The sequence below is a fragment of the Primulina tabacum genome, chromosome 5 (genome assembly GCF_025594145.1).
Source record: "Primulina tabacum isolate GXHZ01 chromosome 5, ASM2559414v2, whole genome shotgun sequence".
Classification (NCBI taxonomy): domain Eukaryota; kingdom Viridiplantae; phylum Streptophyta; class Magnoliopsida; order Lamiales; family Gesneriaceae; genus Primulina; species Primulina tabacum.
Window position 1 is genome coordinate 25973873 of NC_134554.1, and position 27796 is coordinate 26001668.

At 38.6% G+C, this 27796-nt stretch overlaps 1 protein-coding gene and 1 pseudogene across 1 annotated transcript; one reads left to right on the forward strand and one right to left on the reverse strand.

The window, feature by feature from the left end:
* The first annotated feature begins 210 nt into the window (after positions 1-210).
* On the forward strand, positions 211-15050 carry LOC142544301 (SWI/SNF complex subunit SWI3B-like; annotated as a pseudogene).
* A 7260-nt stretch (positions 15051-22310) lies between these two features.
* On the reverse strand, positions 22311-25667 carry LOC142544302 (uncharacterized). Its single transcript, XM_075651362.1, has 5 exons — positions 25423-25667; positions 23838-25143; positions 23658-23717; positions 22932-23129; positions 22311-22859 (listed from the first exon to the last, which is right to left on the reverse strand). The coding sequence occupies exons 1-5, from the start codon at positions 25665-25667 to the stop codon at positions 22311-22313; spliced, it is 2358 nt and encodes a 785-aa protein (XP_075507477.1).
* Positions 25668-27796: the final 2129 nt, after the last annotated feature.

The window sequence follows — 27796 nt, forward strand, 5'->3', positions numbered from 1 at the left end:
ATAATAACATATTTAATAAAATAAACGAGAAAATTGTAATTTTGTACTTTGTGCTGCACGAATAGTACCAGTATACACGCTTTCGGGGTTTATTTCATCTTATCCAGATGAGCATTGCATAGGTCCTACTTTTTTTTTTTGAAATTATATATATAACAAGATCTTATTCATTAAAATGACCCACGTTTATAGGATCTCATTTTTATCATTATGTCAACTGATATCACCCCTTCTTTCCAACACTCTCCTCAGCCCTTTTCCAATGCCACCGCGGATCCTCCGCCGTTAGCCACTGATTCCGTGACCGCCAAATTCGTCGCCGAATCTGTCACCCCCAGTATTGCCACAAGAAACTCCGCCGCCCCGCCTGAACCCGACGTTGAGTTCATTCATATCCCCAGCTATTCCCATACGACCACTCCCTATCAACTTTTCTCAATTACAGTGTTTAATTTTGATGGAAAAGTTGTGCTTTATATGTTGATTTGCTGCTTTTGCTTTCATTAGCGCGGTTTTCGTGGAATGCTATTCACGAATGCGAGGTTCGCTTCGTGCCTGAGTTCTTTGACAGAAGGTCGCCATCAAAGAACCCTAAGGTTTATAAATTTTACAGGAATGCCATCATCAGGCGGTTCCGAGACAATCCTATCCTGAAATAATGTTCACGGAGGTGAGGAAGACCATAGTCGGTGATGTGGGTGTTGTATTCGAAGAGTATTTTTTTTCTTGGAGGCTTGGGGTTTGATCAATGTTACAGGTTCTAATTTGAACCAGCCGCAGCAGGTTCTAATTTGAGCCAGCCGCGGCTAAAGTGGGAGGATAAGTATACTGACAAGCCCAAATCTGACAGAGATTTTAGGAATTTATTTTTTAATATTTATGCTTATCTAGAATTATTATCCTTAATTTTGTGTTTATCTTAATTAATTTTATAATGATTGTAGATTTGAATAGAAGAGTAAAAAATGCCTAAATTGGGAGATAAGATGATTTTATAAGATTTCAAAAGAAACGAAATATCAAAAGAAAGAAAATCAAATATTCTCATTCCTTGATGATATTGAAAATTTAGAAAAATCTATATAAATCTTGATAAATATTTTATCTACATTTTTTATACTTGACATGGGCTTAAAATATTTGAAAGAGGAGGCCCATTGAGAAGAATAAAAAGGGGCAGAAGCTTAACAGGAAAAGGAGGCGCACAAAAGAGAAAAAATCAGCGCGGAAGAGAGAGGCAGAGAAGCAAGGAGGAAGAGAGAGACAGAAGTGTACAGAGACGTGAACAGTGAGAGAAAAGAAGAGAGAGGTAGAGGACAGAAGACGGAAGTGCAGAACAGAAGACTACACGGAAGACAACACCAGGAGGAAGAAGAGAAAAGAAACATGGAAGAAGTTAGAGGCAAAAACTGGAGGAATTCCTCATCACACGCCACAAATCACTGAGAATTCCTTTCACTTATTCTAAATTTTGTTTCCTTCTATGAACTTAAATATGTGTTTTCACTTTTGTTTTGAATTCATGGAATAATTTTATTTAGGCTAAGAGCACAATAGGGCCAAACAATACTTTATTTGATATTTGTTTTATTTTCATTATATTATTTTTCTAGATTTTAATTATTGATTGATGTTGGTTTAATATTTCTTGTTAATGGCCTGATCAACTATTTACATGTATGTTGATTAATCACGAATCGGAAGATGATTGATTAAATATAGCAACAAAGACGTCATCAACACATGGTTAAACTGACTAGAAATAGTATCCGGTTTCAGTGTGCGGTTTTAGGTGAAAACTGAAATTCTACGAAGATTTAATGCATTTAGATCTAATTAAATTCAATTAGAAATAATTGGACTGTTAGATTTAAATAGGTTTATTAACTCGAGGAATTGTTTAATAAATAAATTTGGGGATTTCAACGTGATTGTCCAGAATTAAATAATTAATTGAATTTTAACACGTGTCAATATAGTAGAGTTTGGTACCGTTGTGTGTCTTAGTTATTTATTTGAATTTGAATCCCTTTTTGATATTTGAATCCCTCGTTTTTAATTGAAATTATTTTATTTAATAATTTAGATTAATAATCAATGTATCATCTTTTTATTTATTTTGTCTAGCTTAAGTTAAGTGATAAAAATTCTTGTAATTAAATATTAGTCTCTGTGGATCGATACTTGGACTCATCATGACCTAGTCCGCTTGCTAGATTTATTCCCAACCGAAATCGTCGGTCAAGTTTTTGACGTCGTTGCCGGGGACTAATTTATTTAATATTGGAATAAATTGCTTTATTGAGACTAGACATTTTTTTCCCAAAAAAAAAGATAAAAAAATCATCTGTTTTTTTTCTAATTTATTTGTTTTATTGCGAGGTACTTCAAGATGGATAATTAGGGAGTGTTCACAAATTTTGCCCAAAAATACTCGGAACCATTCTATGCTGCTTGGGGGAGATTCAATGATTTGGCAAACAACTTTCGGTTTCATGATTTGTCAAACAACACTCTTATTCAAATTTTTTATTTTGGTTTGGATGAGGCAACAAGAAGTTGGGTAAATTATGGAGCTTTGGCAACTGGTAGTCACTTATTTAATCGAGAATACAACAGTGCGATGCACTTGTTAAATGATATGGCAGATTTTGACTACCACTGGCATTGTGATCCTTCACTGCAGGGTTGGAGTCACCAATATCCTCCACAATTTTTCCCCAATTTTGTAAACCAACCATTTGAGCAACAAGAAGAGCGTAGTACACATTTAGATGAAATCATGGCCCAGTGGGAGAAGATGGTCAACTCTTTGTGTTTCATCGATGAACAGATTGAGCTTCTAATGCAACCAGTGTCCGAAATCCACCAAGAGGACGAAACGATTTTTGTCGATCAATTAATGACCAATCAAGTATTGGTGAATGATGACAACTCAAACAATAAAGGTTTGGAGAGTGATTCAAATCATGTAGAAATTTCATCTGAATCTGATCTTCCACAAGTATTTGAGCTGAAAGAAGAAGAATTCTATGAGCAATCCCTATGCAAAGATGAGGCAGAAGTGAAGCTGCAGGAAGAAGAATTCTTCGAGGAATCCCTACGCAAAGATGAGGTAGAAGTGAAGTTGGAAGATGTAGAGGAACAGAAGGCGAAGGATTTGAACTCAAATATGGTTTTAACATATATTTCACCAGCAGATTCTTTATTTCTATCAACGCACTCAAGAATATTACATCCTCTACGAGCTTTATCATGGATTGGATTGTTCTTCCCCTAATAATCAATTTTTGTCGAGTGTTGTTGGAGCGACGAGCTTACAATGTCAATATCATGCCAAGTTTGAGGGCACATATAATCAAGACCCATATGTAATATTATGATATTTACTATGGGCGGAAGCCGCTATTTGATGGATGCTTCTCCGTAGTCAAGCTATAGACAATGAATTTAGCGCTTGCTGGGAGGCAACCCAGTGATTTATTTTATTTCCTGTCGTTTCATCTTTTATTTTTATTTTTTATTTTTTTTAGTTTAATCCTCTGTGATTTTGGTGTGTGTAGGGAATATTGGAATGAAGCAAGATGATTTAGATTCTGGAAAAAAACTAAACTGTTGAAATAAAAGATTTTCAGCACTGAGGAATTCAACCATCCCCATGTAGCACTCCATGGAATTTAAAGCAACACTGTCAGGAAAGTGTTCTCTTACTATTCTGCATCCAACTTTTATATTCTTTTTGAATGGCATGACACTGAGTACAGTGTAAATATAAAGTGTGGGGGGATTTGTGTTTAGTTTCACGTCACAACACTTAGCATGTGCTTAAATGTTTAACCTCGAGCATGAAAATTTTTTTGGTTATTCTTTGAAAAACTACACTTGTGATTACATGACATACTAATTGATTTTCTTTATTTTTGATCACTTAAGAGATTGAATCACACCTAGAACTGATTGAGATGAGCTGTAGTTGTAGCCGAAAGATTTGAGCACAAACTAGTTTTGTATCATATTTTGAGACATAATCTATGCAATTTAGGTCATATTTATATGAATTAATTGTGAATTGGCAAGAGGTGAGCTCATAAAAAAATAAAAATAAAAATTTGAAAAAAAAAAGAAAGAAAAGAAACAATCTTGAACTTGTCTGATTATCCTTCGAGGCGAAAATATGGAGGAGAATGACTTAGGGATGATTTAGGCGATCTTTGTACCGTTTGAGCCTTCCGAGCCTACCCAATGCATCATTTATATCCCTAGTATTCTCTTTTGAGCCTAATAAATCGAATCGAGTATGTCAAAGACATATAATTAGCCTCCATTCGTATTTCTTCAAAATCCCACATCAACTACCCAATTTAGCATATACAATATTCCTCTACCTTAATTTTGAGAGAAATAAACCTCTTTAGTGCTTTAAAATTTTCAATAACACCCATGCGTAGATAATTGACAAGAAAAGTTGGAGGAGTTTGAAAAAACATGAAGAAAGGGAAGTGAATTGATGAAAAAATATAACACACACACACACACACACACACACATATATATATATATATAATGAAAGAAGAAATGAGGAAGGAATGTTGTATGATAGGTTGATTGAAAAAAAAACTAAAAGGAATGTTGTTGAAGATTGAAAAAAAAGCTGGAGGAAGAAAAAAAAGGGGGAATATAAACGAAAGTACAAGGAATATGAAAAAATTAAATGGACGATGATGAAACTCAATAAAGAGGAAGATAAGAGATGAAGGAATGCGCTGAAGGAATAATTGTTTATTTTCTCTTATTTTGAATATCCATACCTTTATTGTAGCCATGAGCCGTAGCCTAACGTTATAAGCTTAAAAGACCTATTGACCGGGTCATATTCCTCCAACATTTAGTGGAGAAAGGTATGAAAGACAAGCTTATGGATAATTTTTTTAAAAAAATCAGAAAATATGAGCACTCCTTGAACTAAAACACATTTGAGAAATATGAGTTTTGACTTCCACACTACACATGTCTCACTATTTTGATTTTTTCTAGTGGATGCTTGAGTTTTAAAGTTGCAACGAAAGAGAATTTTATGATTTTCGAAGTGTGATCTTTTGATTGAGTGTGACGGAATTTGGTAGGTTGAAAAGTGTTGATTGTGTCATTTTTGTGGTGAATCATTGAATATTCCTCGGTTATGTTTTTATTCTTTGATTTGTTCGAGGACGAACAAAATCTAAGTGTGGGGGGATTGATAAGCCCAAATCTTATAGAGATTTTAGGGATTTTATTTTATAATATTTGTGCTTATCTAGAATTATTATCCGTAATTTTGTGCTTATTTTAATTAATTTTATAATGATTGTAGATTTGAATAGAAGAGGGAAAAATGCCTAAATTGGGAGATAAAATGATTTTATAAGATTTCAAAGGAAACGAAATATCAAAAGAAAGGAAATAAAATATTCTTATTCCTTGATGATATTGAAAATTTAGAAAAATCTATATAAATCTTGATAATATCTTATCTACATTTTTTATATTTGACATGGGCTTAAAATATTTGAAAGAGGAGGCCCACTGAGAAGAATAAAAAGGGGCAGAAGCGTAACAGGAAAAGGAGGCGCACAAAAGAGAAAAAATCAGCGCGGAAAAGAGAGGCAGAGAAGCAAGAAGGAAGAGAGAGACAGAAGTGTACAGAGACGTGAACAGTGAGAGAAAAGAAGAGAGAGGTAGAGGACAGAAGACGGAAGTGCAGAACAGAAGACTACACGGAAGACAACACCAGGGAGGAAGAAGAGAAAAGAAACATAGGAAGAAGTTAGAGGCAAAAACTGGAGGAATTCCTCATCACACGCCACAAATCACTGAGAATTTCTTTCACTTATTCTAAATTTTGTTTCCTTCTATGAACTTAAATATGTGTTTTCACTTTTGTTTTGAATTCATGGAATAATTTTATTTAGGCTAAGAGCACAATAGGGCCAAACAATACTTTATTTGATATTTGTTTTATTTTCATTATATTATTTTTCTAGATTTTAATTATTGATTGATGATAGTTTAATATTTCTTGTTAATAGCCTGATCAACTATTTAAATGTATGTTGATTAATCACGAATCGGAAGATGATTGATTAAATATAGCAACAAAGACGTCATCAACACATGGTTAAACTGACTAGAAATAGTATTCGGTTTCAGTGTGCGATTTTAGGTGAAAACTGAAATTCTACGAAGATTTAATGCATTTAGATCTAATTAAACTCAATTAGAAATAATTGGACTGTTAGATTTAAATAGGTTTATTAACTCGAAGAATTGTTTAATAAATAAATTTGGGGATTTCAACGTGATTGTCAAGAATTAAATAATTAATTGTATTTTAACATGTGTCAATATAGTAGAATTTGGTACCGTTGTATGTCGTAGTTATTTATTTGAATTTGAATCCCTTTTTGATATTTGAATCCCTCGTTTTTAATTGAAATTATTTTATTTAATAATTTAGATTAATAATCAATGTATCATCTTTTTATTTATTTTGTCTAGCTTAAGTTAAGTGATAAAAATTCTTGTAATTAAATATTAGTCTCTGTGGGATCGATACTTGGACTCATCATCCATTTACTATAACTTGACCTAGTCCGCTTGCTAGATTTATTCCCAACCAAAATCGTCGTTCAGATACCAAATCCACTACCAGGGTGGCGAAGCACCTGTTGGTGGCAGTGGCAACTCTGATGTTGCTCTACCGAAGAACAGGCTCTGCAGTGGCTGCAAGACACCTTGCACCATTTCTTGCTTTGCATCTGATAAGGTTTTTATGTGTTCGTTTTTACACATTCAATTGATTTTGCTGATCGGGTCCACTTTGGCGTCTATTATTTCAAACTGTTTGCGCTTCCTTTATGTTTGTATCGAATTTGTTGTCTGCTTGAGCTACTGTTGAACGTACGTAACTTTGCTTTCTCTTGTGCCTCATCCTTACATTGTATATAGTTTGTTCTTCTTTGTTTTATGTGGTAGAATATTTGTCCTGGGAGATTTTAGAACCTAATGTGGTCAATTGCTGATTATTTTAATTTATTGTGCAACATGATATGATTCTTTGTGCAAGTTGTTATGTGCGTGGAAATTATCTGGTTGGTATGAATCAATCAGATTTTAAGAGGGTTGAGATCAGTGAAGAGACAAAGACAGATTGGTCCGATAAAGAGACTTTGCAGCTTCTGGAAGCAGTTATGCATTATGGTGATGACTGGAAAAAAGTTTCAGAGCATATAGGAGGAAAAAATGTGAGGACTGTGTAGCTCGCTTTATAAAGATTCCTCTCGGGGAACAGTTTGATGGTCCTCCAGAATCTGCTGAGCTGGATGCAGAGTAAGGTTTACAGAATGGGGCAACACCAGCAAAAAGAAGAGTCTTTCACCACTTTCTAATGCAAGTAACCCGATAATGGCACAGGTAACTATTTCCTCTTATACAGTGGTAGAACTGAATTTCTCGGGATATTTTGATTAGAGGCACAATGAATAGAGTCACGGTCTACATTTAAAGAGAGAAATACCAGTTTTTATTTATTTATTTTTATCATAGTTAAAAGAAATTTGGTCTTGTCTGATCTCTTTATTGGATATTTTGCATTTTGTGCATAGATAAGTGAAGGATGACTTTGATGTATATTCTTTTTCTTGGGGATCAAAATGTTGTTCCACGTAATGCCCTGGCTGACCACAAATGTGACATGATCTCTGTACTCCACTACACTATATATGCAGCACGATGTCTGCCCCCACATCGATCACAAAAAATCACAGAGTACTGTCCATCTGTCACACTCTGTGAACCGCTAGAACTAGATGAGCTGAATTGAAATTTCTTTTTGAATTGTTTTCCTTTCGGTTTGAACTGTCTCTGCTTCTGCTGTTTGTATCACAGATAAGGTGGAAAGACGGTGTACTCGTTGAAAAATATGAACCACCACTAGGTATCTGTGGAGCCTGTGGTTGTCTACCTCGTCTCAATCTTGCCTCAATTCCTATTGCCTTCTCCACGACTTCTGCATAAGTTATAGGCGACCCAACCATGACCATAGCATGTATCTGATGGTCCAGTCCTTCTACAAATTTTGAAATCTTTCCACTCTTTCTCATTTATGTACCACATGTGGCTGTCAGTGAAAAAGGAAAAATTTCAAAATTTCTGGAAGGACTGGACTATCAGATACATGCTATGGTCATGGTTGGATCACCAACCACTTATGCAGAAGCTGTGGACAAGGCGATCGAAATTGAGTAGGATTGAGACGAGGTAGATAACCACAGGCTCCACAGATACCTAGTGGTGGTTCTTATTTTTTAGCAAGCACACCTTCATTTCCACCTCAACAGTCATACCAACAGCAGAAGCAAAGACAATTCAAACCGAAAAGAAAACAATTCAAAAATAAATATCAGTCCAACTCATATGGTTCTAGCGGTTCATAGAGTGTAACAGGTTGACAGTACCCCATGATTTTCAGTGATTGATGTGGGGGCAGACATCCTATTGCACATTGTGGTGGAGTACATGTATCATGCCACAGCTGTGGTCAGCCAGGGCATTACCCCAGTACGAGACATGAAGAAACCACAATATATGACATAGAAATGCAATGATGCTATGCATGAATGCAATGCACGAGTAGGTGCAAGATATCAGGAGTCAAATGATCAATATCAACAATCATATATATGCTCGAGCAGGTCCACGACTCAGCGGACCGTGCCTGGGATATGGCCAACCTCGAAGCCAGCAACTACCTAAGCCGGATCGAATAAAGGTAGCCAAACATCTCCATGACACATATCATATCATATATATAATGGATCTCAATCGAAATATAACTAGATCTCAATAACAAATATGCTCAACAAAAGTTTTGTTGCTAGACAATTATCCGGGCATAATTTCTTCCTGTTTTTGTTTTGTCTTTGCTTTTGGATTAGGGATAATTGGCTACTTGCTTGTTACCCTCAACAAAATATCAGCAACTGAAATACATTATATCATTTGAAGGGGCAAAGATATCCAATTGAAAGATGTAGGAATTAGTTTTACCTTAATGACTGTTTGAGGTGGCATAATGAATTTTATATTTTAAAATACCTATTTTGAAGTTGTCTAAGTTGTTCATTGCTGTTTGCAAATAAATAAACAATAGTTAACTTGCTAGTTGATATTAACTATGGGTCATTAACTTTTTGGGATGTAACATGAGCTTAGCTGTGAGAACCGAAAATCTTGCAATAATGTAATTAAAATTTGGAAGGAAATTTTATTAGCATAAGATTCTTTTTATTGTATTAGAATAAGATGGCCATGTTGAAATCTTTATTGCCAAGCAAATTTCGAATTTTGGGGTAGGAAATATTACAAATTAGTATATCATACAAGATGCAAGGAAACAAGATAAAGAAAATCTCGGATATTCATATAAATCAAGGAGTTATATCTCACGAATTAGGAAGAGAAATCATCAGCAATGGCAAGGATATTTGGAGTCAATATTAAGAGATTTGACATGAATTTTTGGTATGATTTTAGTGCCAAATTTAGCTCCACCCTCCTCCCCTATAAATAGTGCATCAACCCCACTCATTCAACACACATAATTTCGAAATCCTAGAGCTGAAAAACTCGAAAATTCAGCAACTCTCCCTGGCCAAAATACTACACAAAAATCGTCCCGAAAATCGTCAAAGAAATCGAGCCGGAGCGCTACCCGGACGAGGAGCGTGAAGTGATCCAAACCAAGCCGTTCACTCCACGTTTTTTTAAGTACATCCAAACACTGTAAGTGGGTTGTTTTAAATTTTGTTTTATGCACATGAAAATTTCGATTTTGTGGTTTAAAAATACGGTCGAGTACCGTCGTTTTGTCTATACGTTTTTACGAAAGTTATTACGTTTATGTTTGACACTGTGAGAATTCCCTGAAAATGGGTGGAATTCCAACATATGGCCCTTAACAGTGGGATAGAATTGTTTTATGGCCTCGCCCCCTTAGAGGATTAAAACTTAGGGACTGACGTCAGTAAACCGTTAAAGGTGAAAAATCGCAGTGTTATTATGTTATGGAATTTACGTTACGATTATGAAAAGCATGCTGTACGTTTATGATATGTTTTGAAAATGTTATTAAATTGGTTATGTTGTGTTCAAAGTCCCCCATTTACTGAGTATTCCCAAAATACTCACCCCCCTTACAACCCTTCCCAGATAAGTCCGAAGAACAGGTTGAGGAAGAGAAGTCCGAACAGTTCTGGGGATGGTGATTCACGAGACCAGTAGTAGTTATGTTCGAATTTATGATTTAATAATTGTAAGACGCTTCCGCATTATTTACTGTTTCGTTGGATTTCGTTATTGTAAAGACAATGTTTATTTCGTTGAAATTATGATATATAAACTAGTTCGGTTTATACTGTGCTACGAAAGGCTTGTTGTTTCGATTGTGTGATTGTTAAACAACGCCTGGTGTCAATCCCGAGTTTCGGGGCGTGACATTTAAGTGGTATCAGATCCGCCTAGGTTCATAATCTGAGTGGGAAAAAAATCGATTTTCAAAAAAAAAAAAAAATCGGGAATTCCGGCCAAACAGGCCCTTAGCGCGATCCACCGCATTTTTGCCGATTCCGGCCGCTTCTGGTAGTATTTCTTTGATCGGAGACCAGATCTAGGACCGCCTCGACGAGACGAACAAAAGCCCTCAAACAATTTCAGATTTCGTGCTCGGGTAAAACCGAAATTTCGGATCTACGAATTTGGCGTACGAACCCTAACGCCGAATCTTATTTCGTCCAATTACCCTATCAATCCTACTCCGATTTTCAATTCCTTTTACCCAAACATTATACTATCCATGGGTAACGTTTCCCAACAATCAATTTTGAGATCGGATCAACTAATCGAAAACGCCCAATTTCAAGTGAGTTAACCGAGTTTGAGCGAGTTCCGGCCAATTAGGTAGTTTTCCGACCGATTCTGGCCGTGCCACCACCGGTTATGTGATGCTGACCTCTTCGCCGACGCACGCCTTTCCTCCGACCAACTCCGACGAGTCAACCCGGCGAGTCAACTCGGCCGAGTCAACGAGTCAACCCGCCAGCATGTGTCCTTCGATTTTTCGTAGGAAACTCCGAATTCGGTTCCGTCAACTGATCTGAAATCCTCTCGACATACTCTTCGAATCCATATGCCTATCTCAAAACTTTCCATTTTTCGAAATTTTCAAAAAATTTTAATTTTCAGTATCTTACTCTATCCTGATATTTTATTCTGTCTTAGTGATTTTGTTCTAGGAGTTTTATTTTACCTTTCTTTTTCCAGTTGTTGCTATTTTATTCAGTACGACTTTTATTTCCTTTAGATTGGTCATGTTCTTTCTTTTAGAAATCAATAAAAATTTGTTCTATTTGGTTCGTTGATTTCAATTTATTTCAGCACAACCTATTGTATGAACTTTACTCGTACAACAAATTCTTAGAACTTGCAATCTGTAGGAAATGGCCGGCAGACCCCCAAGACAGAACTGCAACCCGCGTTATGCTAATATCAACCGTGAAGGCGGACAGGAGAACGAGCAAGGAAATGGACCCCCGCCGGCAGTCAACTTAAGCCAAGCTGATCTTATGGCCATGGCCACTATTGTGGCGACAACACTGCAAGGGTGGGAAACCCGAACGCCAATCAGCCACCACCACCTCCACCACCAAATGGAATCAAGTTCCACTATGAGTCACTCCGCAAGAATAGGTGTCCAACCTTCAGTGGAGCCGCTGACTCTGAAGTTAGCCAGAGTTGGCTGAAAGGTGTAGAGACTCAACATCGCCTATTGAAAGTTCCCGAGGCACTGAAAGTGGACGTGACTGTGCCGTTCCTGGAAGATAAAGCAGGAAAATGGTGGGAAGCAATCTCGCCAGCCATGACAGCTGCAGAACCAATGATTTGGCAGCGATTTCGAGAAGCCTTTCTGAAACAGTATTATCCAGCCGAGGTCAGACTGCAGAAACTGAGTGAGTTTGATAACTTCACTCAAACTCCGGATATGTCAGTTGTAGAATACACCTCCCTAGTTCAACGCCTTAGGATCTTATGCTCCGGCAATCATGGCGGACGAAGTTCTAAAATTACACAGCTTCAAAAAGGCTTTGAACAGCAGAATACAGTCGGCTTTGGCAGTCTACCAACCTGCGAACTTCTCAGACTTGATGGGCGCAGCCATCCGAGCTGAAACTGATATCCAGCGCAGAGAGAAGGAGATTAGGAACAAAAGGCCTATGAATGATCAGTCCTCTCATGGCAGTCGGTCGTTCAAGAAACCGAACCACTCCGGCGAACCACCTAAGGGGCCTTCACCCGCCACCAACTACCAAGCCATTAAGCCTTGCCCAACTTGCCACTTACGACACCTGGGAGAATGTCGTAGAGCCAGCGGCGTCTGCTTTGGATGCGGAAAACCAGGACACCGTATGGCAGATTGTCCAGCCGCCAGCAACAAAACAACTGGACCAGGTAAAAGAGACGGGTCGAGCTCAGGGGCGAATTCCAATAAACCACGGGAGAACAAACCAAATGGCAGGGTGTTTGCCATGACGCAGGAGGAGGCAGATGATGCAAGCGATGTTGTGTCAGGTACCATATTTTTCAGCAAGTGCCTGCTTATGTGTTATTTGACTGTGGCGCTACACATTCTTGTATATCTAAGAGATTTGGTAAGAAGTTAGGACGTAAGCCCGATAAGCTAACCGAACCTTTCCAACTAGCCACGCCTACTAGTAGAGCCATTGAAACTGACGAAATTTACAGAGATTGAAAAATCAGTATTGGTAATTAGATTTTTAGAGCCGACCTGATACAGTTGATCATGGTTGATTTCGATATCATCTTAGGAATGGATTGGTTAGCAAGAAACAATGCGGTAGTAGATTGTAAGGGAAAGGAATATCCCTACCTATTTGGAGACCAGGCCAACTCCAGTTTCGAGGACCAAACTTCTCATAAGGAGGGAGGGATGTGAGAACCGAAAATCTTGCAATAATGTAATTAAAATTTGGAAGGAAATTTTATTAGCATAAGATTCTTTTTATTGTATTAGAATAAGATGGCCATGTTGAAATCTTTATTGCCAAGCAAATTTCGAATTTTGGGGTAGGAAATATTACAAATTAGTATATCATACAAGATGCAAGGAAACAAGATAAAGAAAATCTCGGATATTCATATAAATCAAGGATTTATATCTCACGAATTAGGAAGAGAAATCATCAGCAATGGCAAGGATATTTGGAGTCAATATTAGGAGATTTGACATGAATTTTTGGTATGATTTTAGTGCCAAATTTAGCTCCACCCTCCTCCCCTATAAATAGTGCATCAACCCCACTCATTCAACACACATAATTTCGAAATCCTAGAGCTGAAAAACTCGAAAATTCAGCAACTCTCCCTGGCCAAAATACTGCACAAAAATCCTCCCGAAAATCGTCAAAGAAATCGAGCCGGAGCGCTACCCGGACGAGGAGCGCGAAGTGATCCAAACCAAGCCGTTCACTCCACGTTTTTTTAAGTACATCCAAACACTGTAAGTGGGTTGTTTTAAATTTTGTTTTATGCACATGAAAATTTCGATTTTGTGGTTTAAAAATACGGTCGAGTACCGTCGTTTTGTCTAAACGTTTTTACGAAAGTTATTACGTTTATGTTTGACACTGTGAGAATTCCCTGAAAATGGGTGGAATTCCAACATATGGCCCTTAACAGTGGGATAGAATTGTTTTATGGCCTCGCCCCCTTAGAGGATTAAAACTTAGGGACTGACGTCAGTAAACCGTTAAAGGTGAAAAATCGCAGTGTTATTATGTTATGGAATTTACGTTACGATTATGAAAAGCATGTTGTACGTTTATGATATGTTTTGAAAATGTTATTAAATTGGTTATGTTGTGTTCAAAGTCCCCCATTTACTGAGTATTCCCAAAATACTCACCCCCCTTACAACTCTTCCCAGATAAGTCCGAAGAACAGGTTGAGGAAGAGGAGTCCGAACAGTTCTGGGGATGGTGATTCACGAGACCAGTAGTAGTTATGTTCGAATTTATGATTTAATAATTGTAAGACGCTTCCGCATTATTTACTGTTTCGTTGGATTTCGTTATTGTAAAGACAATGTTTATTTCGTGAAAATTGTGATATATAAACTAGTTCGGTTTATACTGTGCTACGAAAGGCTTGTTGTTTCGATTGTGTGATTGTTAAACAACGCCGGTGTTAATCCCGCGTTTCGGGGCGTGACATTAGCGTGCTTGTGGGCTCAAATTTTGATGACCTCAAAGTTCTATAAAATCGTTTTAAAGCTCACAAGTTTGCTTGCAAGCTCAAATTTATCATTGTGAATCGTTGTACTTGTCATAAAAAATTTGATCAATTTCTCTTCAAATCGAGCTCACTCTCAATCTTGAAAATTTTACTTGAGCCATTATGGTATATATCATAGGTATCTCATTCATGAATCTTTTGTTACGAATGTATCTTTAGGCTGCTTTCCTCTCCACATTGGTCGGGGTCGAAGTTACAAAAGTTGCCAGCATACGGAGCAGTAACGGCTTTGTGTGATCTGATTCATGTAAAAAATGAGGATCTTTTAAAAGATTCGTCCAACATAGCAAAACAGCAAGGTATGAATGGGAACTCGTTTATGGTTCGTCAGTGGAGACTTATGAAGTACTTGATAGCAGTGAATGCCAAACTTAATGTGGTTTATAAAAAGATGCATCTTGGGCTTTTCTAGGTTTTCAGTTTTCACATGAATTGTTCTCCATTTATTAGCTACTATGCATGTGGTTTAGTGGTTATCCTCTTCTATACAAATAAAAAAATGATGAAAATGGTAGTTTGTGAACTTCTGGATATAATAAGTAAAATATGCTGGGCCTATGCCTCGACTTTTGGATGTAGATGATTGTCTTAGTATTTGACCTGATTGTAGATTTTTCTATTTTACCCACTGAATGCAAAAGGACAAGTAATTTATAGGACTTGCATGGTTCATGTTTTTACAAATCATAGGTAAAGTTCAGTAATTGAGTAATGAGATTTCTTTTGTGTTCGAGTTATTTCTTTATTTGTCTCCGAAATTGGGAAACATGAAAGGTTCTAAAATTCGGCAGGTGCTAGTCGGGCGCTAGACTTGCACCTACTGCCTAGGCCGCATAGGCGGAGACTAGTCGGATTCATGATGACAAGTAATAAATTTGCTGTTAATGATAAATAATAAGAAATATGTTTAATATTTTAGTTATTGGTGATTAGATCCATTTATAAATTAATGGGCTTATCCACTAATTGGCCCAGAATTTTAAAACTTGATATTTTTCTTTTTTCTATTGCTCTAGCCGACAATATTGTCATTCTCATAGTTGTCAATCACGCGTGGCGTCATATAGCACAAAGGTTGCCCATTGCTATAACGCATAACGAATAGCGTAGGGATACTATTTAAAAGTAAATCACCACAAGTATATAAATTTATAATATATAGCATATGCTAACATTAATTCAATTGTTCGTACTTAAATAATAAATATATAAGTTCAAATCATATAAAACCTCAATTCTAAAACTAGAAAAAATAATATAAAATTTATCTTCATCTTTTTCTTCAAGATCGAGATTATCTTTTTCATTTGAAATTGCATAACACTCGGCATCATTTTCTTCATGTCCTTTCTCTATTTTGTTAACCTTTTTCTTATTTTTCCCAACCTGCATCTGATATTGACTCTAATGTATACATCGAAGGCGACCACATATACACCTACATGAAGCTCGAATGTGGCCACATATAAGTCTAGAAGGAAAAGGCCAATAGGAACATCTGCTACACTTAATCTTGTAGATGAAAAGATGAATTCGAATTTGATGATGAAGAATTATTCAGTTTACAAAAAATACCAAAAATCTAGGCCCATGCCAAAAAAGTCAAAATCAGAAAAAAAAAAAAAAAAAAGAAGAAAAAAAGAGAGCAGAATTTACTGGTGACGACGTGAGGTAAGTCTGGTGGCCGACAGCTCGATGGCCGACAGCTCGACGTGAGGTTTTCAGTTTTCACATAAATTGTTCTCCGTTTATTAGCTACTATGCATGTGGTTATCCTCTTCTATACAAATAAAAAAATGATGAAAATGGTTGTTTGTGAACTTATGGATAAAATAAGTAAAATATGCTGGGCTTGTGCCTCGACTTTTGGATGTAGATGATTGTCTTAGTGTTTGACATGATCGTAGATTTTTCTATTTTACCCACTGAATGCAAAAGAACAAAGTAATTTATTGGACTTGCATGGTTCATGTTTTTACAAATCACGGGTAAAGTTCAGTAGTTGAGTAATGAGATTTCTTTTGTGTTCCAGTTATTTCTTTATTTGTCCCCGAAATTTGGAAACATCCAAGGTTCTAAAATTCGGTAGGTGCTAGTCGGGCGTTAGACTTGCACCTATTGCCTAGGCTGCATAGGCGAGGACTAGTGGGATTCATTATAACAAGTAATAAATTTGCTGTTAATGATAAATAATAAGAAATGTGATTAATATTTTAGTTATTGGTGATTAGGTCCATTTATCAATTAATGGGTTGTCCACTAATTGGCCCATAATTTAAAAAATTGATATTTTTTTCCTCTTGCTCTAGCCGACAATATTGTCATTCTCATAGTTGTCAATCACGCGTGGCGCCATATAGCGCAAAGGTTGCCCATTGCTATAGCGCATAACGAATAGCGTAGTGATACTATTTGAAAGTAAATTACCACAAGTATATAAATTTATAATATATAGCATATGCTAATATCAATTAAATTGTTCATACTTAAATAATAAATATATAAGTTCAAATCATATAAAACCTCAATTTTAAAACTAGGAAAAATAATATAAATTATATTTTTCATTTGAAATTGCATAGCACTTGGCATCATTCTCTTCTTCATATCCTTTCTCTATTTTAACCATTTCTAATTTTTCCATACCTGCATCTGATATTGACTCTAATGTATACATCGAAGGCGACCGCATCTACACCTGCAGGAAGCTCGAAGGCGGCCACATCTAAGTCTAGAAGAAAAAGGCCAATAGGAACATCTGTTACACTTAATCTTGTAGAAGAAAAGATGAATTCGACTTTGATGGTGAAGAATTATTCAGTTTACAAAAAATACCAAAAATCTAGGCCCATGCCAAAAAAGCCAAAATGAGAAAAAAAAAAGAAAAAAAAATAGAACAGAATTTACTGGTGACAACGTGAGGTAAGTCTGGTGGCCGACAGCTCGATGTCCGGCGAGCCACAAGCAACAGAAGAGAAGAAACAATGGAGAATGGCACGGTTTATGTAAAGGTTAATTTGGAGAAGTGGAGAAGATTGAATTAGAAGAGTATAAGAAGCATCGATTTCATATATTATTGGGCCTAAAAATTGTGCAAAATGGGTCTAAAAAAATCGTGCATTATCTAAAAAAAAAATGTCCTACAGCTTTTCTTTCCTATAGCGACACTATCGCCTCAAACGCTATCGCGTTGAAGTGTAGTGCGCGTAGCGCCCTGTAGCAACGGGGCTTCGCTTCGCTTCGTCTCGCTGCGTTCGCTATTGACGACTATGGTCATTCTTAACCATTCTCTTCTTCTCCTTCCTTTCTCCCGTTTCCATCGTTCTATCATGCTTAGAATCTCGTCGGCTATAGAAGTTCCGGTGCCGAATTGTTCGTTGTTCTCCGTGAACTCGACTGGCTGCTGCTGAAGCTACAGCCGGAGTCCTACCACCCTAAGCCACCTAAAGGTGCAAGTCGGCCGGCGTCTAAGGCGCAATTTAGAACACCGGAAACATCAAACAGTGGTTCAATGGGTACAAAGAAGATTTTACTGCATTGGTGGATGAGAAAGTTCAAAAAATTTATGCAGTCTCTTGAATAGAGAAAAATGATATTTGGAAGTAATATCTTTGTTTTATTCTTGCAATATGTGGGTGGCTCACCTGGGTTTTATACTTCGATTGAAAAGAAGTATCATTTTCTGCTTAACTTGCCATTTTCCAATGCAGATTCTGAAATTGCATCTAATGGTACAATGGAAGGAGCTCTGGCTGAGTCCAAATTACAGCTTGAGAAGCAAGAAGAAGAGCTGGAGAAAGAGATATCTGCCATTGCCGTTCAGTATCCACTTCTGCATGTTATAATATAAGATAGTGATTATAATATAAATGTTTAACTTTAAATGTTTATGGTTTAAGAATATTCTTATGTCGGTTGAAAATTACCTTCATTAAATTAAACTATACAATCCTTAGCTCCTAAAACAAAAAAAGAAACACACACACAAAAAATAAAAATAAAATTTAAATTTAAAAAGTTATAATACAAAAAAACTATTATTAAATTTATATGTATAAAAAAACTGTATAAATATATATCTTTATTATAATAATAAAGATCTTGTTCCCCTTCGGATTTTTTTGTCTAAAAATTATTCTTATGACTCCTCAAAAAAAATTATTCCCATATATTTAAATTATATTTATATGAAAATCTAATATTCAAAAAAATTGTAATATATATATATATATATATACACACACATATTTAGATTTGATACCCTATACAATTTGTTGGTGCAATAGGCGTCAGATCAGATTTTCTTTTAAAAAGGTCAAAAATTAAATTTTTTTTTAGGTGAATTGGCCATGTACTCTCTCATCTTGCCGATCACGATCGAAGCAAAGCCCAACGACGCATCCGCCGCCAAAACTCCGCCAGCCTCTGGTCCGGCTGACCCACCACCGTAGTCCTCAAATTCTCGACTTGTTTCTCTAATGTGACAGAGTTCTCCTCCGCGGTTCCTCGAAGTAGATCTTCGTGCCCACTCACCGCCATATCGCCGACGTCCCTTTGAACGGCTGACTCACCACCAAGGTATTTTAAATTAATCGTTTATTGATTTTGTATGTTGCGATTAGCGATTAGGGCTTTTTCAAATGCATGGTTCAATTATATGTTGAAAAAATTCTTGAAACGTTTGTGAAATAAATATGATTCAAAGTTTTTTAAACCTCGTTTGATAATATCTCATGTTCAATTTTTTCTCCTCATATTGGTATAAAAAATATATCATAAATATTTTACGTAAAAAATATTCATGAACGTTTCATAATGAAGGCCGATGAAGGTGACTGGCTCAATTTCATCTTGAATATGTGCCTAGTTGTGGACTTTTTGTTTCCCAGCTCCCACGGGCTGACCATTTCCTGCGTAAAGTTTAAGTAGTAATTTATAATATGTGAGTTAGTGTGTAACCACAAATACAATGAATATAGGCTCCAGTAATTATAATCCTCATTTTTGTTCCTTGATAAAGTTTGTCATAATTTCTAGCAATAGAAAAAAATGGTCGTGATGATCAGCTATATTATGATCGAAAAAAGAGTTCAAAAAAATTTTGAGTCGATTTTAACGGTTGTTAGATGTTAAAAATATTTCTTGAATGACTAGGTTTAACTAGATTTCTTAAAATTAATTTTGAGTGCGGAAAAATGTCTGGCTAGACTTATTGGTAAAATATATATTCAATATCTTAATTTTAACCAAATAAAAAATAAAATAAAATAAGTGAGAAGTAAAGTAAAAATGAGTTTTTTTTATGGATGTTCGGATACTTACATACTCCTAAGTCACTACTTTTTTCACTTGTGTAGAAAATAACTAAAAGACTTTTGTCACGCCCCGAAACTCGGGAATGACACCGGCGTTGTTTAACAATCACACAATCGCAACAACAAGCCTCTTGTAGCACAGTATAAACCGAACCAGTTTATATATCATAATCTTAAATTAAATAACCATTGTCTTTACAATTCACAAAATAAATAAGACGACGTAGTTTTAATGCGGAAACGTAAATCTACTTAATAATAACTTAAACTGAATTCCTTGAGCGTTCACCATCCCCAGAACTGTTCGGACTCCTCATCCTCGAGTTCTTCTTCGGGCTTATCTGGGAAGGGTTGTAAGGGGGTGAGTATTTGGGGAATACTCAGCAAATGGGGGAAATCGAGCACAATGAAGACAACATGCATAAATTTCGAGAATAAAACATGAATTGCATACATACTTCATAAACATGCATAACATTGACACAGCACTGCGACTCATCTGCCTTCTACGGTTTACTGACGTCAGTCCCTAATTTTTACTCCTCTAAGGGGGCGAGGCCGTATAGCGGTTATGTCCCCCACCGCGTAATGGTACGTCGTGGTTGGGATTCCCTCCCGTATACGACTCCTCACAGTGCTTTAAAAATCGTATGACAATTACACGAAAAGAGTAGAAAGAAGATTGTACTCGACTATTTATTTTTCTTGTAAAAATCGAAAACATATATGCATAAATTCGAGATTTTTAAAGTTTAAAAAAAATAGCCCACTTACTGAATATTTGATGCTAAAAACGTGGATGATTGGCTTAGAAGATAGGTCGCTCCTTGATCCTCACTTCGGCGGCACTTCGGCGCGATTTTCCTTGGACGACTTTGAGTGGATTTCGGCTGAGGAGAGGATGCTGAATTTCGAGAGCCTCAGCAAGGGTTTTCGAATTTTTTTGAGTGTGAGAATGAGGGGGTGTGGTGAAGTATTTATAGGTGGAGGGAAGGGTGTTAAATATGGTGCTCAAATCTTGCACAAAATTGGCTTAAATCTCATATTTTTGGCTCAAAAATATCCTTCCATGGCTGCTGATTATCTACCAAATCGAGTTCTCCTCCCTCCTAATCTAATGGTTCGAAATTGAGGTGCAAAGGAGGGGAGGATTTGCTTCCCCTCTTGAGGCTTATTCTAGCATGACATTACATTCTTAGGCAATACAATATTTAGACAAAATATCTAGTTGATTTTCGAAATTTGCTAACTCCATACATTGATTCCTTTAGCCTTGCATGATATCTTCCCAAATTTTGCAATATATCGTCCCAATTTCGAAAATATGCATGCCTTCATAAGAATATTGTTGACTTGATCATCAAGATTCTCAAAAATAAAATCTCTCATACAAGGATTTCCAATACAAGGATCTTAGCTAATAAAATTTCTTCCCAATATTAATTATTGTAATATTTTCGGTTCTCACATCCCTCCCTCCTTATGAGGAGTTTCGTCCTCGAAACTGGAGTTGGCTTGGTCTCCAAATAGGTAGGGATATTCCTTTTGCACCTTCTCTTCAACTTCCCAAGTTGCTTCCCGCTCAGTGTGATTGGACCACTGCACTTTGACGTAGGGGATGATGCGTCGTCTGAGGACTTGTTCCTTGGTGTCCACGATTCTAATGGGGACTTCTTCGTATTTCAGTCCTTCTCCCAAGTTCCCTTCGATCAAGAGCGGTTCTACTTCTAATACGTGACTTGGGTCTGGAACGTACCTTCTCAGTTGGAACACATGGAACACGTTGTGGATCCTTGACATGCTTGGTGGCAATGCCAATCTGCATGCTAGTGTGCCCATTTTTTCCAAGATTTCGAATGGTCCAATATATCGAGGGTTCAGCTTCCCGGCCTTACTGAATCGGACAACTCCTCTCATAGGCGAGACTTTCACATAAGCCTTCTCGCCCACGTTGAACTCTACAGGTCTTCTTTTAAGATTTGCCCAACTTTTCTGTCGATCTTGAGCTGCCTTGAGTTTCTCTCGGACAATTTTAACTTTGTCCACAGTCATCTGCACTAGCTCGGGTCCCACTAAGGCTTTCTCTCCGACTTCGTCCCAATAAAGTGGTGATCGACATTTTCTTCCATAAAAGGCTTCGTATGGGGCCATTCCGATGCTGCTGTGATAGCTGTTGTTATAAGCAAACTCAATTAAGGGTAGATGAGTGCTCCAGTTGCTACTGAATTCAAGGGCGCACGACCGCAGCATATCTTCTAAGGTCTGTATGGTTCTCTCCGTTTGTCCATCGGTTTGAGGATGATAGGCAGTACTGAGGGTCACTTTCGTTCCCATGGCCTCTTGAAAGCTCTTCCAAAAACGCGAAACGAACCTCGGCACTCTGTCAGATAAGATGCTAACTGGCACTCCATGCAGTTTCACGATGTTGTCCATGTACAGTGAAGCCAACTTGTCGAGGTTGTAATTCATGCGGACGGGTAGGAAGTGTGTAGTCTTTGTGAGTCTGTCCACGATCACCCATATACCGTCGTGGCTTTGCCTAGACTTTGGCAATCATACCACAAAATCCATGGAGATATGCTCCCACTTCCATTAGGGAATTTCCAAAGGTTGCAGTAATCCCCCAGGTCGCTGGTGTTCTGCTTTGACCTGCTGGCTTACCTGACATATGGAGACGAATTCAGCTACATCTCTCTTCATGCCATTCCACCAGAAACTATTCTTGAGGTCCCTGTACATTTTCGTACTGCCTGGGTGGACTGAGAATTTTGACTTGTGCGCCTCTGCCATTATCTCTTGGCGAAGGTTATCACTGTCGGGCACACACAGTCTCCCTTTCATCCACAAGATTCCCTTATCGTCAATATGATGATCTTGAGACTTCCCTTCTCTGACCTGCTCCTTAAGTTTAGTTAGTACCGGGTCTCGATCCTGGTTTAACTTGACGGTCTCCTGTAGGCATGGCTGGGCAGAGAGGGACGCTAGAGTTACCTTGCCACGGCCCTTCCGACTTAGCGCATCGGCCACTTTTTTCGCTTTACCCGGATGGTAGCTTATGGTCAAGTCATAATCTTTCAGAAGTTCGATCCATCGCCTTTGCCTCATATTAAGTTCCTTTTGGATGAACAAGTACTTGAGGCTCTGATGGTCTGTGAAGATTTCACATTTAGCACCATAGAGATAGTGCCTCCAAATCTTTAAGGCGAAGACAACCGCTGCTAGTTCCAGGTCATGAGTAGGATAATTCTGCTCATGCGGTTTCAACTGCCTTGATGCGTAGGCGATCACTCTTCCTTCCTGCATTAGTACGCATCCCAGACCTTCCTTAGATGCGTCACTGTAGATGGTAAAATCCTTATTCTCTGCACGCAATATTAACACTGGTGTGGATGCGAGTTTCTCCTTCAATATCTGGAAAATCTTCTCAAAATCGTCATCCCAGATGAATTTAGAATTCTTCTGTGTGAGCTTCGTCAGTGGCACGGCTATCGAGGAGAACCCTTCAACAAACTTTCGGTACTAACCCGCCAATCCAAGAAAGCTTCTGATATCGGTGGCGTTCTTAGGTCTCGGCCACTCGGTAATTGCCTCTACTTTCCTTGGGTCCACTGACACTCCTTCTCTTGAAATCACGTGTCCTAGAAACGACACACTCCTTAGCCAGAATTCACACTTGCTGAACTTAGCGTATAGCTTATTCTCTCTTAAGGTCTGTAGTGCAAGGTGAAGGTGCTCCTCATGGCTCGTCTCGTCAGGAGAATAGACGAGGATATCGTCGATGAATACCACTATGAACTGATCCAGGAATGGCTTGAACACTCTGTTCATCAGGTCCATGAATGCTGCTGGTGCATTGGTCAGACCAAAAGGCATCACTGTGAATTCATAATGCCCATACCTGGTTCGAAAGGCTGTCTTGAGAATATCTTCAGCCCTGACCTTCAACTGATGGTAACCTGTCCTCAGATCCAGTTTAGAAAAGACGGCGGCTCCTTTAAGCTGATCAAACAGATCGTTTATCCGAGGTAGAGGGTACCTGTTCTTGATTGTGATCTTGTTTAATTCTCTGTAGTCGATGCATAATCTCATACTACCGTCCTTCTTCTTTACGAAGAGTACTGGAGCTCCCCACGGGGACACACTTGGTCGAATTTGCTTTTTATCTAGCAATTCTTGGAGTTGTTCCTTTAACTCCTTGAGTTCGGCTGGTGCCATTCTGTACGGTGCCTTAGAGATCGGTGCCGCACCGGGAACCAGGTTGATTTCGAACTCCACTTCGCGGTCCGGGACCGTCCCTGAGAGTTCTTCTGGGAAAACATCTGGGAAATCTCTCACCACCGGGATGTCCTCCAGTTTCAGCTCGACTTCTTCTTTTGCCTCACTGACCATTGCTAGGTAGATGTCTTCTCCGGATTTCATGGCTTTCCAAGCTTGGGATGCGGACAATAATGATTTTCGTCCCTTGGATTTACCGTGAAATACGACTTCTTCCTGATTTGGGGTTCGGAGTTTGACTTCTTTTCCCTTACAATCTACTACTTCGTTGTTTCTTGCTAACCAGTCCATCCCTAGGATGATGTCGAAATCGACCATGATCAACTGTATCAAGTCGGCGCTAAAAGTCTGGTTATTGATACTGATTTCACAATCTCTGTAAATCTCATCAGTTTCCATGGCTCTACTCGTAGGTGTGGCTATTCGGAAAGGTTCGGTTAGCTTATCGGGCTTACGTCCTAATTTCTTAGCAAACCTCTTAGACATAAAGGAGTGCGTAGCGCCATAGTCAAATAATGCGTAAGCAGGCACTGATTGAGTTAGAATGGTACCTGACACGACTTCAGTTGCGTCGTCAGCCTCTTCCTGAGTCATGGCAAAGATCCTAGCATTGGGTTTGTCCTCCTTTGGTTTACTAGGGCCTGCTCCCGTATTTGACCCAGTTCCTCTGTTTGGCCCTGCTGGTCGGTTGGCGGCGGTAGGACATTCTGCAATTCGGTGCCCCGCTTTCCCACATCCAAAGCATACACCGCTGGCCCTTCGACATTCCCCGGAGTGCTTGAAGCCACATGTTGAACATTGCCTGAGTCCTTGATAGTTAGTGGCGGGGAATTTCCCTGAGGGAGGTCCACCCGACTGATTGGGCCTCTTGAACACTGGTCTCCCTTGACAAGGCTGGCTGTTAAGGGGTCGCTTGTTCCTGTTTTCCCCTTCTCTTCGACGAATATCAGCCTCGGCTCGAATAGCCGCACCCATCAAATCTGAAAATTTGGCAGGTTGGTAGACCGCTAGAGCTGACTGGATCCTGCTGTTCAACCCTTTCTTAAAGCGGTGCAATTTCAGAACTTCGTCTGCCATGATTGCTGGAGCATAAGATCCGAGGGCATTGAACTGAGAGGTGTATTCCACCACTGACATGTCTGGAGCCTGACTGAAATTTTCAAATTCACTTAGCTTCTGCAGTCTGACTTCTGCTGGGTAGTACTATTTCAGAAACGTTTCTCGGAAGATTCGCCATGTGATTGGTCCAGCAGCGGTCATAGCTGGCGAGACTGCTTCCCACCATTTAGCTGCCTTGTCTTCCAAGAAGGGCACTATCACGTCCACTTTTAGTGCATCCGGGACTTCCAACAGTCTCAACTGAGTTTCCACGCTTTTTAGCCAACTCTAGCTAACTTCGGGGTCGGCAGCGCCACTGAAGGTTGGGCACCTGTTCTTGCGCAGTGACTCGTAATGAAACTTGACCTCATGCTGTGGTGGAGGTGGGGGCTGCTGATTAGCATTGGGGTTCACTAACCCCTGAAGTGTCGTCGCCACGATCGTGGCTATGGCCATTAGGTCTGCTTGATTGAGATTGAACTGAGGTGGAGGCCCGTTGCCTTCTTCATTAGTGTTGTTGTTGTTGTTGTTAGCATAACGGGGGTTGCGGTCTTGTCTTGGTGGTCTACCGGCCATTTCCTACAAGTCAAACGCTTCTAAGAATTTGTGGTATAAATCGACAAGATTGAATAGGTAAGTTATGCTGGAACAACTGAGTAAATAAACAAACATAATTTGGATATAGATGCACAACTGAGATAAATAATAATCATATTTTATTAATTTTCGAATTTAAAGAAACAACTGAATGAACAAAGCGTACTGAATGGAAATAAGTCATGCTGACTGAAAATAAAATAGCAACAATGGAAGGATAAACTCCTAGTAATAAGGAAAGGTAACTAAGGAACTCTAATCATCTATCTCTCCATCTCCTATGGCAGCTATGGGCTCATCGATCTCTATCGGCTCTTCTTCTTCCGGCTCTTCCTCTTGCAGTATCTCCACCATGTGGGTGAGCTGGGCGTTCTCTTCATTAAGCTGGGCATTCTCTGCATTAAGCTGGGCCACCTGCGCCTTCCACACTTGAACATCTGCCTCTGCCTCGTCCAACAGATCTATGGTGCTCTGGTGGCGTAGTTCGTACCCCTTCTTATTCTCCTTGATCTTGTTCTTCAGCGCTTCACCCTGTTGAGTCAGCTGATGGTTCACTTTGGCAATGCAGCTTATCGCCTCACTTAGATTTTCGAGTCTCCTCCTACCCTTGGCATTCTGCTGTTTCTCCTCTTCAAGTTCCTTGCGACAGCGCTCCGCATCCTCTCGTAGCTTTCCATTTTGATATTTGCATTGCTCTATGACGTCCTGTAGGTCCATGTTATCTCCCCTAACTAGTTCACCCTGATAGATAGACTGATTAAGGCGGACCTGAATCTCTTCTTTCTCAGCGGTTAAGGTTTCGACCTCACTCCTCCTCTCACTTAATCGGGCTCTAAGTCGCCGAATCTGGCGTGACTGGTAGTGAAGGGCAGCTTGGACACGAGTATGGGATCGCATGGGAGTAGATGGAGCCATTTCCTGAAATCAAAAATGGAAATGCTCAGAATCCGAAATAGACAGTATATAACAAGTGAGAATATGCAATATATATGAAATTTTTGAAATTTAAATAAATATATAATTTTTTTTTTCAAAAATGGAAAGTTTGGAATTAGACATATGGGTTCGAAGCATATGTCGAGAGGATTCCAGAACAGTTGACGGAATCGAATTCGGAGTTTCCTACGAAAAGTTATAAGGGTTACAAAACTTTCCTAAAACGGCAAAAACGAAGTTTCGGAGGCATAAACGAAGGATTTTCGCGATTTCAGCGTGGTGCTCACGAAAATTTTTAGGGTTTTTTTTTTTTTTTTTGAAAATCGATTTTTCCCAACCGGACTATGAACCTGGCGGCTCTGATACCACTTAAATGTCACGCCCCGAAACTCGGGAATGACACCGGCGTTGTTTAACAATCACAACAACAAGCCTCTTGTAGCACAGTATAAACCGAACCAGTTTATATATCATAACCTTAAATTAAATAACCATTGTCTTTACAATTCCCAAAATAAATAAGACGACATAGTTTTAATGCGGAAACGTAAATCTACTTAATAATAACTTAAACTGAATTCCTTGAGCGTTCACCATCCCCAGAACTGTTCGGACTCCTCATCCTCGAGTTCTTCTTCGGGCTTATCTGGGAAGGGTTGTAAGGGGGTGAGTATTTGGGGAATACTCAGCAAATGGGGGAAATCGAGCAGAATGAAGACAACATGCATAAATTTCGAGAATAAAACATGACTTGCATACATACTTCATAAACATGCATAACATTGACACAGCACTGCGACTCATCTGCCTTCTACGGTTTACTGACGTCAGTCCTTAATTTTTACTCCTCTATGGAGGCGAGGCCGTATAGCGGTTATGTCCCCCACCGCGTAATGGTACGTCGTGGTTGGGATTCCCTCCCGTATACAGTCGACTCCTCACAGTGCTTTAAAAATCGTATGACAATTACACGAAAAGAGTAGAAAGAAGATTGTACTCGACTATTTATTTTTCTTGTAAAAATCGAAAACATGTATGCATAAATTCGAGATTTTTAAAGTTTAAAAAAAATAGCCCACTTACTGAATATTTGATGCTAAAAACGTGGATGATTGGCTTAGAAGATAGTTCGCTCCTTGATCCTCACTTCGGCGGCACTTCGGCGCGATTTT

What these genes read in the sequence shown, in the direction of transcription:
- LOC142544302 (XM_075651362.1), bottom strand. Translation starts at nt 25,667, where the DNA reads ATGGCCGGTAGACCACCAAGACAAGACCGCAACCCCCGTTATGCTAAC. An exon ending in TGTCCCCGTGGGGAGCTCCA is followed by an intron (nt 23,718 to 23,837) that starts GTACTCTTCGTA and finishes CTGTTTGATCAG; the next exon opens with CTTAAAGGAGCCGCCGTCTT. An exon ending in ATGACCTGGAACTAGCAGCG is followed by an intron (nt 22,860 to 22,931) that starts GTTGTCTTCGCC and finishes ACAGACCATCAG; the next exon opens with AGCCTCAAGTACTTGTTCAT.